This window comes from Astatotilapia calliptera, chromosome 15 (assembly GCF_964374335.1).
Source record: "Astatotilapia calliptera chromosome 15, fAstCal68.1, whole genome shotgun sequence".
In the NCBI taxonomy this organism is placed as follows: Eukaryota; Metazoa; Chordata; class Actinopteri; order Cichliformes; family Cichlidae; genus Astatotilapia; species Astatotilapia calliptera.
The window spans coordinates 4,981,151-4,993,755 of NC_137436.1; the positions used below are offsets into that span (position 1 = coordinate 4,981,151).

The following is a 12,605-nucleotide window of genomic DNA, read 5'->3' on the forward strand; positions in this document are numbered from 1 at the left end:
AATGACGGCTTACTGCCGTCACTAAAGAAAATGAAAAAGAAACAAATGCACACCTTCGTTTCATCTGCATCACTCAGTGTTTATTCCTGTCACTGAAATCCAAACATTTGATTTCCCACAATTTTGTTTGCCAGTCTTGATATACAGGTGCATTGTGGGTAAATGCTACTGGTTCCCAAGCCGTCAGACAGAGCAGCACTGAGTGATTAATGTGACCCAAAAGGCCAAACAGATGTGACTCGGTTCCAGGACATGCAGGCATTAACAGTGTGTCGGGGCAGGGCTGAATAAGAACATAACCTACACCGTCATCTAAACACAGTGCAGCACGAGTGCAGAGGCAGTGGATATAACTCAATTTCTTCATTTTTCTTTTTTAATCCCATAACTACACAAACATCCTCCTGTCAGTCTGGATATTTATTTATAAAACATTACAGTTACCACTTTTCATGGGAGAAAAATCACTGAAAGCATGTTTGACTGTGTATTTCCACAGGGTTTGAGGACTACAGAACAACACGATAAAACACCACACACACACACAAATCTTCTCAGTTACTCAACCTGATTACACTTCATCAATATTGCGTACGTGTGGGCAAACACTTTGCATCACGCTGACCCACTAAATAGAAGCAGGAAGCGTAGCTTGTGACCAAAATAAATGACTTACACAGCAGCATTTTCTGTAAGTCTGCTGACAAATCAATGACTAAGTTTACCTTGGTAGTGACTAGAAACTTTTCAGTGGATTGTGCGACTCACTTTAAGTGCAAAAACAGTACAGGAAAATAAAAAATAAAACAAAAAAACCAACCAAAAAAAAAATAAAACAGGAGGTGTGGATCAGAGTGAGAGAAGTACATACAGATTTAGCATCTCGCTAAATGAGGCTTTAACAGAAGACGCAGCTTCGTGGAGCTCAGACAATATTCCAGGGTTAATAGAGCGAGAATTCATGTGCAAAAATATTCCAAATGCTGAAAAATCCAAACATCTGCTCTTTTCTTTTGATATTCTTTCCAAAAATCTGCTTGCCTGATCAAACAGTCAAAATAAAAACACATACAATAACTGTAAGGTTGATGACCTGACATTAAAAACACGTTGAGCTGTTTGTGTCGTTAAGAGTGAACTTCAAGTGTTGTGATGTTATGTTACAGATTACTGAAATGTTGGAATTAATATATTCTACTTCTCTGTAGAGAAGGCTCTCTTCATCAGTGGAGGAGGGGTCTTTCCTGCTTCATACAAAGACTCGGGAGGAGGGGAGCTCAAGCAGCACCAGTCTGGGATTCGCCCCATCTGGTTGTAGTAGTCCCGTGACACAGACCTGCTGCCTAGGATGTCCTGAAGGGCTCCAAAGATGGCACCTGGTGAGGAGTTTACAAATGTTACAAGAGGAGCCACAAACTTTTTTTTCTTCTTACTTAAAAGTAGAAAAATGCTGGCAGTGTGTTTTATCAGAAGTGATGATTGTGATGGATTTTTTAATCCACAAGCCTTCACTTCAGCATGAATATTCAATTTAATTTCATATCTGACCTCCAAGCCACGCAGTGCAGTTGGGCTTTGCAGGGGGAGAATGAATACGGAAGCTCTTGCTGGCCAGCACGTTACTGTATTTGGGTTTCTCCACCAGGAGGCGAATCTCTGCCAGCAGGCGGTGCAGGAAGCCGGGCAGCATGGCGGTGCCTCCGATCACCACCAGGTTCTCAGAGAGCACTTTACGGGTGTCGATGGGGCACTAAAACAAACACAAACAGATATTTTGGGAAAAAAAAACAAACAAAAAAAAAAAAAAAAACAACAACGGTGGAAAACATCTGTTCTTCACTATCCGACTGCTGCTACGGGGAAAAAGAGGCAGGAGGTGGGAGTCATCCCAGCATTACAGAAGGATTCTGGTAAAATGGGCTAAAACAACATGATACATAACAGGGACTGTGACGTTATTGTGAGTGGTCTCAGGGGAGCTGCAATACATCAGAACATTATGAGCAGTTCACTATTGTGTAACATCCGACTTAAACATTTACATCATTACAGTAAAAGTGTGAAGTTGTGTGAAGTCGGCTGTTTGGGTTTATGAGTTTAAATAGGCTGTTCTGGACTGACTGGATCCCCGTAGTGAAGAGCAACAATGCTTTTAGTTGCATTGAATGGTTGCATCACAGCAGCCAAACAAAGTCAAACTGCACAGCCCGTTTAACTGCTGGATAATGTGCAGAACGACGCTGCGGGGGTTGCTAACTTCCTCCAGCCAGAGATGCTAAAGGTTCAGTAAAGGAGAGCAAGGAACAAACTAAAATCCACCACTAGGAAAGATCAATGACGCAAAAATCAAAGGAATTATGAAGCCTGCATTATAGTACATAACACACTGAGCTGAAGCACACCAAATAGTGTGAACAAACGTTGTAGAATCGACGGGCGGGACTGTATGCATTAGATTAGGCTGACAGAGATCACTCCCACCTTCACTATTCCCAATCTAACAGAAGTTCTATCAAAATCTGGTCATGTTGGTCACGGGTGGTGCTAATACTCAGTTTAACTCAATTTTAAACTATATCAAATGAGTTACTAGTAATAACAAGAGCACGCAGAGTGCAACTCCCCCAAACTTTGATGTCTGATAATGCCTCTATCACAACATACTTTTAAAACTTTTATAAAAGCTTGCTTTTTGTAACCACATGCTGATGTATGACCTCTGCCTGACAACCTCGAGTAACAACCTAAAATGGTATTTTTTATGATTTTTACCCAAATGATTCAAAAAGCTGTAAACACTTGAGATTTCAAAATGCTCCATGCTGTTTGACCTTGCCCTAACACTGAAGGTCAAGGTCAAACGCTCAGCCAAACTAGGTACTCATGTTCCCCAAGTAAGAAGGAGAGTGAGAATGGCATCATGCTATGATACAGAGCTGACAGTGATGGTACAGGGGTCTGGAATTAAATGGGATTTGCTAACAGGCTCAGAATCAGTAAATGCCTGGACAAACTGCGATGCTCCTCGTATTTAGGAAAAATTCAATCTGAGAGAGCTGACAGAACCTTCCTCTTATAAAAACAAGGCTAGCAGGGGCAAGCAAACACATTTTAAGTTGCCCCGTGTTTACAGTCAGTGCACTCCAGTCATGGCTCATAGAGCAGGATCTTTAAAAGTGTTGGCTCACTTTAATGTGTTTAATGCAAATGCATCCAAATCCAAAACATTAGATGTAATAAGGCAGCGTTGTGTAAGTAGTGACAAACGGCTGCCACGGGTTGTTAGAGGACTGCACTAAACACACTTAAAGAAAACCTGTTCACGAATGGTAGACAAGGGAAAGTGATACAGGACAAAACAAGCATGACATGACTTTCACCAAGTTCACTGGGGAAAAGATTTCAGTGCTGGACAATGTGAGTACTTGTGTGCAAAGAGTATTTGGAGCTGTGTTTACACCTACAGGCCAGTGGTTCTTGTTACTAAACAGGGAATCAAGGAAGCCTTTTAGGTGAAAAGGGAAAGACCATCTCTGAACCGAGGAGGGCGCCTAGGGTACATTATTCAATATCTTACAATGCTGTGATTACAGTCACTCCCCAACTCTCCAAGAGTGAATGGCACTCTTGGAGACTGATCAGTGGTTATGACAATTTGCATATTGACGATCATGAAACTGAGCTCATTGATAGTGGTGCTGGTTTCACTCATTATGCAAATATACTGTTTATAAAGTTGGAGAAACCTGCAGACAGCTGAGACTGAAGGAGTCACTTGGATGAGTGAAAAACTGCTTCCCCTAGAGATGGAAATCACCAGACAGCTGACGATACAACATTAACACAATACTTCACCCGTGATAATATATTGCCGCAATTTTTAACATTTCGCAATAAGCTGAGTAATTCAGTGACACCATCATCTTTTTCAACTGCAAATTATTTCCTCCACGTTTAACTTCCCAGTATCCGTTTTATCCAATAAGATAATGTTAGCTCACTTAGGTTATGTCTTGCTGCATAATGCGACTGTAAAGCACACCAACACAGAGTAAAACCTGCCATAAATGTTGCCATAAGACAGAGTAGGTTTGCTATTCGTCTACAATTGAAAGGGGTCAAGTTGGCAATTACATGCAATCTGTTTCTGATAATACACCAATTACATCTGTTGCTGCCTACATACGCAGAAATCACATTTAACAGCAGTTCACTTTTAAAATATAAATTTTTCCTTAGTAACCTTTGTGCTCTTCAGGAATAACAAGAATGCAACCAGCTGAAAGCCAGCTGAGTTGAGTTGAGTTCCCTCGAGATGTGGTCACTGATAAAGACTTAGTGAGAACTGTAAAATAGATTTGTGATGTAAAGTGGTTGTGAGTGTGCGACACTGTCAAGTTTACAAAACCGTGTAGTCACCACAAGTTGTGGGGGGGAAAAAAAAAATGTAGTAAAATCTGGAAGCAACCACCAATTCATTTATTTATTTTTAAATGCAAGGGGTTTTAGTGTGTGACTGAGCCATTAGCTTGTTCTGAATTTTAGGTGGTAAATGTGTCCAGTGTTGGATGTTTTGTTCAGTAGAGGGAATTTAATGCGAGTTAGCTGTCTTGTTTGTAGTATTCCCAGAGTATTTTAATTTATTAAATAAAATGTCTACATTCTGACCCTCTGTATCGATACAATATCACCACACAAAATATCACGACACTGTGCTGTATTGATTTTCCCCCAACCCCGAGTTTATCCAACTGAGAACACTATGTCCAAAATCCCAAAAGGTTGATTCTGTTCATCTGGACGAAGCGTTTTCAATGGGAGAAACGTTTCGTCACTCATCCAAATGACTTCTTCAGTCTCACCTGACTGCAAGTTTCCCCAAACTTATAAACACTACATTTGCAAAATGACTGAAACCAGCACCACTAACAATGGGCTGGGAGGTCAGTTCCTTGATCATTAATATGCAAATTGTCATGACCATTGATCAACAACCACTGATCAAAGACCATTGATCAATGTTCATGAGTACCATTTCCAGACAGATGGGCAACGGTTGCAATCACAGCATTCTAAGATGGTGAAAGATGGACCCTTAGGCCTCCTCCTCGATTCACAGATGGTCTTTCCCTTTTCATGTAAATGGCCTCCTTGACTCCACGCTCAAACCAGCGTTCCTCCCTGTCCAGGATGGATGTTTTTCAGTAGAGGCTACGTCCAGAAACAACTTTCAAAGATTGCCTTACCTGGATGATTGATCATGCATCAAAACATGTGGAGTGAAAGCTTTTCTTAAAACGACTAGCCCAAGCTAGTATGATCTCTGCTGTTAGTGGTCCTCATGACCACAATAGCTTGCCAATGTCTCAAAAGTAGCCAAAAACCATATAACATATATTTATACCAAGGTATAAATAGTACTTTCAGTAAGTATCAGCACAGATAACATATTAACGATACACATTACTATGACTAAATGAGAAACTTGTCTTTACCTTAACCAGAGTATCGAGTATCAGAGTGGCCACACTCTTCTCCTCGTTGTCCTGTTCAAACAGAATCTCCATCACTGAGTCCCTGGAAAAAAGGAGAAAATGGCTTTATGATAATTATAACAGCAAGCTGAGGGTGATTACACAGTCATTTTAATTATAAGAACACGTGGAAATACCTGAAGCTGTATAACGTTACAGGAAAATAGAAGGCTCTCTCTGTCCAACTCTTTCTTTAAGCAGACTATGACAGCATACCTGACGGATCCTTTGATATGCAGGATTTTCTCTCCATCAAGCGGGTAATCGACATCTGGAGGAGGGGCGGGCCGCTATGAACACATTTAAAAGTGTTTCATTAAAAAGTGCAGCATTTGTCATTTACTCAGCACAAATGTTTGGGCAGTTGTGGTAAGCAGCATACAAAGAGCTGACTTACCTCTGCTGTGCCATCCAAGTTAAATTTGGCTTCTTGGATTTTGAGGCCTCTTTGCAGGTCACTGACAAAGCAAGTTCTCACTGCAGGAAACAAAACAGCACTGGCGGTCACATAACCAAACTTGTAGACAAGAATGTTTGCGACCAAGCATAAGGAGTTGAAGTATTTTCCTTTCACTCCTTCCATAACTGTGGTTTTTGTTCATGACTTACAATGAATTAAAAAGACATAAAGACCCAAATAAGCCTAAATGAAACATTTATTACATAGCTGACAACCCCATTTTGCAGCACAGTCTCAGTAAATTATACTTTTGCATCATTATAAAAATAAGTGGATGGGTGTTTCGCCTATTCTTAATCGTTCATTGTTCCAGAAAAAAGCCACACAAAAGGCAAAGGAATTTTTTACTTGTAAAAAAATTTAAAGACACACTTTTGTCTATCAACAAAAAGGCTGTAGCCTCCACATCCTAGAAACACAGACAGGTCTCAAACTGTTCTCAGAGTAAAAACAAGGAATTCTGTTGATTAGAAAATGTAGGTCAACCTCGCTGCAAGAATATTCCAGGGGATGAAGGATGGACAGACAGATTTGTTTGTGTATAGACTGTCCATGGTGCTCAAGGATGGCATAAATAAGGAATGTCAGTCAAACCTACCCTTGATGTCTTCCACTGTTTCTTCTGGGATAGTCCCTGGTTAAGAGATTAAAAATGGAATATAAGAAATGAACATTCAGTTCCTTGAATTTACTTATGCATCAATCAGCCAATTTTCCTATTTCTCTTTCCCGTTTGATTTATGATGCTGAATCAGCACTTAGAGAAGCCGATACTGCAGCAGAGGACAAGTGTGACTGCTGGGTCTGAAACGAATCCAGCTATGAAAAACTTCAGGAAAAGCCACCACTGCTGAAACAGAGACTTTTTTGGTGTTTGGCACTACTATCATTACACAGTTTTGGGGAAATACAGTTTCAAAGTCAGTGGTAGAGAGTTAATTACAGAGATCTTAGTGGCTTTGTGCTCACTGCAGAGATGTTTTATGACCCATCTAGACAGACACCCTGTTGTCTTTTAAAATTTTTATATATATATATATATATATATATATATATATATATATATATATATATATATATATATATATATATATATATATATATATATATATATATATATATATATATATATATTTATTTATTTATTTATTTATTTATTTATTTTTTTTTTTTTCTCATTCTGCTGCAGCTGTAGATCTCACAGCTCAACTCAATATACTCAGTCTGGTTCCCTCCATCAAGAAAAAGTGTGGAGAGAATCTCTAAAATAGACTGTATGCATAATGCATAATTCACAAACTGAAAAAGCGATTCACTCAAATGTCACACAGAAACAAGTTCTTCCTATGAATAGTAAATGCTACATAATGGGTCACAGCCATTAAATTCTTCTATTCTTGGCACTGTAAAAACCAATCAGCAGTCCATAACAGAGTTATGCCTTCACAAGTGTCCCCATTTAAAAGAAGAGGACAGACGGTATGTGCTGACTTTCTGTATTTACCAATGGCGGCTTGTACGCTCTGCCCTGTGGTTGTGTCTGTGTCCACGGTGCACTGTTCCACGAGAAAGCTGTCTAACTCCCTACAATAAACAAACACATGCATTTTATGCAACGAAACAAGAGATTGAAATGATTCAATTCAACAGTCAGAGATTTTCAATCATGATGCAGGAAAGAGAGACTCAGATGGATTATTTTCTCAGTTAAATGTGTACAAATCACTACACTGATGCTGTTAGAACCTTTAGTACTTACTTATGGATGCCTTTTCCTCCCAGAGGCAAAGCTTCCCAGGCTGGCAAAATAGGAGTACACTCACAAACCTGATTTCCAGAGTTAAGATCAGCATCATAAATGTCCTAGACCTGAAGCTAACAGTACAATAATGCCTGCCAAATATTAAATTTGTGTAAGATGCATCAATTAAAACATATAGCATGTATATAGCAGACCATATTGTTCACTGTTCTAGAGACCACGCTCATGATGGGAAAAGGATACGGGCAGCACCAGCGTCTCTGTGTAACCACAGTCCATCACAAGTGCAGAGTTGATGCCTAAAGTCATGATGGCCATGAGGTGACTGGGAGCAAATAGCACAGATGGCACCTAGAAAATGAAATCATTCATGGAGTAAAACTTTAGAAATTCCTCTACTAACTAAAATTTCCTTGTTAACATAATCATTTTGTTTATCAGTTATTAGATTGTTCTAGTTTATTATAAAGTTTAGGTGGAAATCATGTAAAATTTGAATAACAGGTTGTTAAAGTGTTGAACATGATATGTAGATTAGGCTACTATCCATTACCCATCTGACAATGCAATTGCCACTGATAACAGTCATTTATGAGTCAGGCATCTAATTACACTGACTATTATTTCCTATTATCCATTACATAGAGCATACTCAATGATGCCATGACTTTCATACACAACCTTGAGCATGAACTACAAAAAACAAACAAACAAACAAACAAAACTTAAATATGAGGCACCCATAGGCAAAATAATTTGTCTGCATCAAGTAACAGTAGTTATCATAATAAATGCATTAGTTACCTCTTCTAAATCAGGTCAAATTAATTAAATATAAGGAGGGATTTACACAAGAGCTAATTTTAAGTGGATTACACTGTGATCATCAAGTGTGGTTTTAGCTCAGCTGCAGGAGGAGAGAAGAAGCGCAGCAGTTCAGGGAACTAGGGCAGGTAGAATGACGGGGACACCTGCTGTTCTCTGCTAATCAACTTTTGTGCACTCGTGTGCCAAGAACTTGATGACACACATCACAACCTCAAAGCTTATGCTTCCATGACAGCTGTGCACCAAACTGAGAAAAGAAATCTTTCCTGACTTGTTGTTTAGAGTTGATGGTGCTCTGTCGTGTTGGGTTTTTGTTTTTTGTGCACAGAGTTGCAAACAGATACTTTATATTAACTGGTCTGATCCCAGCACGTGTCTCTGCTTTCGTACCTCAAACTGTTTGAAGAAAACCTTTGTGAGTGTCTCCCTGAAGTGGGATGGGCAGAGGATGGACTCGATGATGACCACTCTTCTGTCGCGAGGGTTCACCAGAAGGTGCCTAATGAGGCAAATGGGAAAACAAACTCTGATGTGATGTAGCCGCAAGAAAAAAAGAACTTCAATAACCTAGTCATTTATTGGAGAAGAATCTCACCTGAAGTACAGTATGTGGATAAACTCTTTGAGAATGACATAAAGCTCTTCTGTATTGATGTTGTACTGAACCACTTTGACTGCCTGAATATGAGAAATCAAATACCAAATATTTTTGTTTATTCCATTTCCACAAATAATTCTACATAATTCCACTGCAGAACACGGCAGACTCACCTGCTGCTGTCCCGGTTTGCGGATCTCGCTCGGAATTATGAACCTGGGCCCCGTTTCCCCTGCAAAGCCACATCTGTGAGAAAAGGAAGCTGTCAGCTAGCATAATAGGAGATGCTGAAAATATAAATATTTATATAATAATCATTACCACTAACTGTTTTAAATACTATAATTTTAGTTCCCTCAAACTTTATGAAAACCAAAAACGTATTTCTAAAAGACACAGTCATTTAATAAAAAGGGCAAAAGCACCACAGTTTAGTTGTAAATAAAACAACAGTGCATATTTGTGTTGGATGTTCTGTGGCAGTAACTGCAAACAAAGACGACAGTATTTGAGAAGATAATAACAGTCCTCTTGATCTTCACATGACTTAATGTCTGTTTGCCTTCCAGCAAAATATAACAAAAATGACACTGAAATGCTTTCAGTAAATAAAGATCCATTTGCTCACTATAAATACCCGTTAATATACAACACATGTGAGGACTGTGACTGTGAAGTTACAGAGGCAACGTTTAGATTGTTTAGACATATGCAGAGGAGGGATGGTGGACAAAGGATGTTGATAATGGAGCTGCCAGGGAAGATGTAGTGAAGGAGGACACGCAGAGAGTTGGTGTGACAGCGATAGGCAGTCCTAGAAATAGGGTATGAGAGACGGCAAGTGATCTGCTTTGGCGAGCTCTAAAAGAAGCAGCCGAAAGAAGAATGTTTAAGGTCTAATGAGAGAGCTTTTAAAATTATTAAATTAGCATTGATAGCACTTGGCATTAACTTAAAAAAATGCTAGCTGAATGCTGACAGTTACTTAACCTAGCCTAGCATTGGCTACGTGGCTAACAAGCTAGCCCACATCAGCATTCACTACCAAAACTGTAGTAGGTTTTTTGGGGTCAAATTTAACGATGTGTTAGACTTTAAGTCTTCAGTTCCCTAAAATAAACCTATAGTTGAGAGGCGGGCGAGTTATTTCAGAAAACAAAGATGCATTTTAGCATATTTTGCTAGCTGAGTGGCTCTATTAGCAGGGCGGGCTAACGGTTAATACTCACTTTGTGTATGCTGCTCCTAAGTCAATAACAATCGCAGTCTTCTCTCCTCCGCTTCCGAGCCCATCAAATAATGGCATTTTAAAAGCTGCGTCGGCTTTGGACGAAAACTGTACGTATAATTAGCGCCAGCAGCCTCAAATTAGCATCCCACTACAGGTCTGTTGTCTTCCTGTTGGACTGGGCGGGGCCTTCAGAAAGTAGTGACATCACGCGAGGAGGGTGCCTGATTAAAATGCGCTTAACTCAGTAAAATTTAAGAATAACGCCAAAATAATGTTTTGCTTGCAGAGCACTTATTGAAACCAGTGTTAAAATTGATGTACATTCGATTTTAAGAAAATTAAACACGATTTTTTAAAATTCTGTGAGACTCAAGTGTAGCGATAAAATGAAATAAAATACAATAAAAAAAAACTATTTGATAAAAAAAATTTGAAATAAACTCTGTTTAGGTGGAGGTAGCCTGTAAGAGGAACATGCAGAGAGAAAGCAGACTTCTTGCAACTAAATCTACTCCCGAAACTGTCAAAATCAGTTGTAACTCCTTTTTACTCCTGCACCATCGAGAGCGTCCTGACGGCAAACATCTGCACCTGGTTTGGGAACAGCACCAAGCAGGACAGACGAGATCTGCAAAGAGTGGTGCGCTCGGCCGAACGCGTCATTCAATCAGAGCTCCCTGACCTGCTGTCCATCTACACCAAGCGGTGCAAGATGGACCTCTCCCATCCCAACTATGGACTCTTCTCACTGTTGAGGTCTGGGAAGCGCTTCCGCTCCCTTAAGGCCAAAACAGAGAGAATGAGGAGGAGCTTCTTCCCCCAGGCTATTCGGGCCCTGAACCAGGTGTAGGACTGGACTCTCCCACACACATCACTATAAGACTGGACTCTCACACACATCACATCACCACACGCACTCTGGTTATTCTTTTTCTTTATGCACACTTCCTATAATTTATAAGATGCTAGCAGGCAAGGCATACATGGAACGCCATAACCAAGTGGCCGGCATAGTGTACAGGAACATCTGTGCCGAGTATAACCTGGAAGTCCCGAGGTCAAAATGGGAGATGCCCCCAAGGGTGGTGGAGAATGACCGAGCTAAGATCCTGTGGGACTTCCAGATACAGACGGACAAAATGGTGGTGGCTAACCAACCGGACATAGTGGTGGTAGACAAACAGAAGAAGACGGCCGTAGTGATCGATGTAGCGGTTCCGAATGACAGCAATATCAGGAAGAAGGAACACGAGAAGCTGGAGAAATACCAAGGGCTCAGAGAAGAGCTCGAGAGGATGTGGAGGGTGAAGGTAACGGTGGTCCCCGTGGTAATCGGAGCACTAGGTGCGGTGACTCCCAAGCTAGGCGAGTGGCTCCAGCAGATCCTGGGAATAACATCGGAGATCTCTGTCCAGAAGAGCGCAGTCCTGGGAACAGCTAAGATACTGCACAGGACCCTCAAGCTCCCAGGCCTCTGGTAGAGGACCCGAGCTTGAAGGATAAACCACCCGCAGGGGCATGCTGGGTGTTTTTTGTTTTGTTTTGTTTTTAATAAAATTTACCACATACTAGGCATAATTGGTACGACATCTCAGTTCATTCATGTCTGAAATAAGCCGTTTTAGTTCTCTATATCTTCACCTTTAAACCACATTATTCTGATTGGCTGCTCCTTGCAAACACAAGTTTTGAGCAACAGGTGAGATGTGCTTCTGTACTCACAGCCAGAGGTATGTGACTGAAATGATCACTAGATCCGTGCCATAGATCCAATAGCAAGTAAATACAGGGCCACGACTGCTGAACCTGAGACTTTTACCCTATAAAGGCACATTGTAGGGAAGAGCAGTCTGTCATGATTTATGAAATGAGACATAATCAATTTGAAAATTCTGAACACATCTTAATGATCACCCAATCACTGTCATTTTTTATTCTTTACAATAATTAGTTAACCCAACAAAACACACCGAAGTACCGATCGTATGAGGCTAGTATCGATCCAATTCCAGTGTTGGAATTGGTATTGGTGATACTATAGATATTTGGATCGAACATCTCAAATGATCACAATAAGGATATCTTCTTCTACTAAGAGAAAAACCTTTAGTGATCAACTTATATGTCAGGAGTATCGGAACAGCTGAGACGCATTTTTTCTAAACACGCTGCGCCAAAAAATGGACCACCCC

At 40.3% G+C, this 12,605-nt stretch overlaps 1 protein-coding gene across 1 annotated transcript; it reads right to left on the reverse strand.

Annotated features, from left to right (window-relative positions):
* Positions 1 to 58: 58 nt before the first annotated feature.
* Positions 59 to 10,619, reverse strand: actr10 (actin related protein 10). The gene is made up of 13 exons (XM_026142567.2): positions 10,412 to 10,619; positions 9,356 to 9,428; positions 9,180 to 9,262; positions 8,975 to 9,083; positions 8,000 to 8,107; positions 7,754 to 7,821; positions 7,499 to 7,578; positions 6,593 to 6,628; positions 5,932 to 6,011; positions 5,751 to 5,824; positions 5,496 to 5,577; positions 1,549 to 1,750; positions 59 to 1,376 (listed from the first exon to the last, which is right to left on the reverse strand). Exons 1-13 carry the CDS (start codon positions 10,486 to 10,488, stop codon positions 1,195 to 1,197), a joined length of 1,254 nt encoding a protein of 417 aa, XP_025998352.1. The 5' UTR covers positions 10,489 to 10,619; the 3' UTR covers positions 59 to 1,194.
* Positions 10,620 to 12,605: the final 1,986 nt, after the last annotated feature.

Coding starts and splice junctions, on each gene's coding strand:
- actr10 (XM_026142567.2), bottom strand. CDS start 10,488: ATGCCATTATTTGATGGGCTCGGAAGCGGAGGAGAGAAGACTGCGATT. Junction 6,629..7,498: donor GAGCGTACAAGCCGCCATTG/GTAAATACAGAA, acceptor TCTCTTAACCAG/GGACTATCCCAGAAGAAACA. Junction 5,825..5,931: donor ACTTGGATGGCACAGCAGAG/GTAAGTCAGCTC, acceptor ATGTGTTCATAG/CGGCCCGCCCCTCCTCCAGA.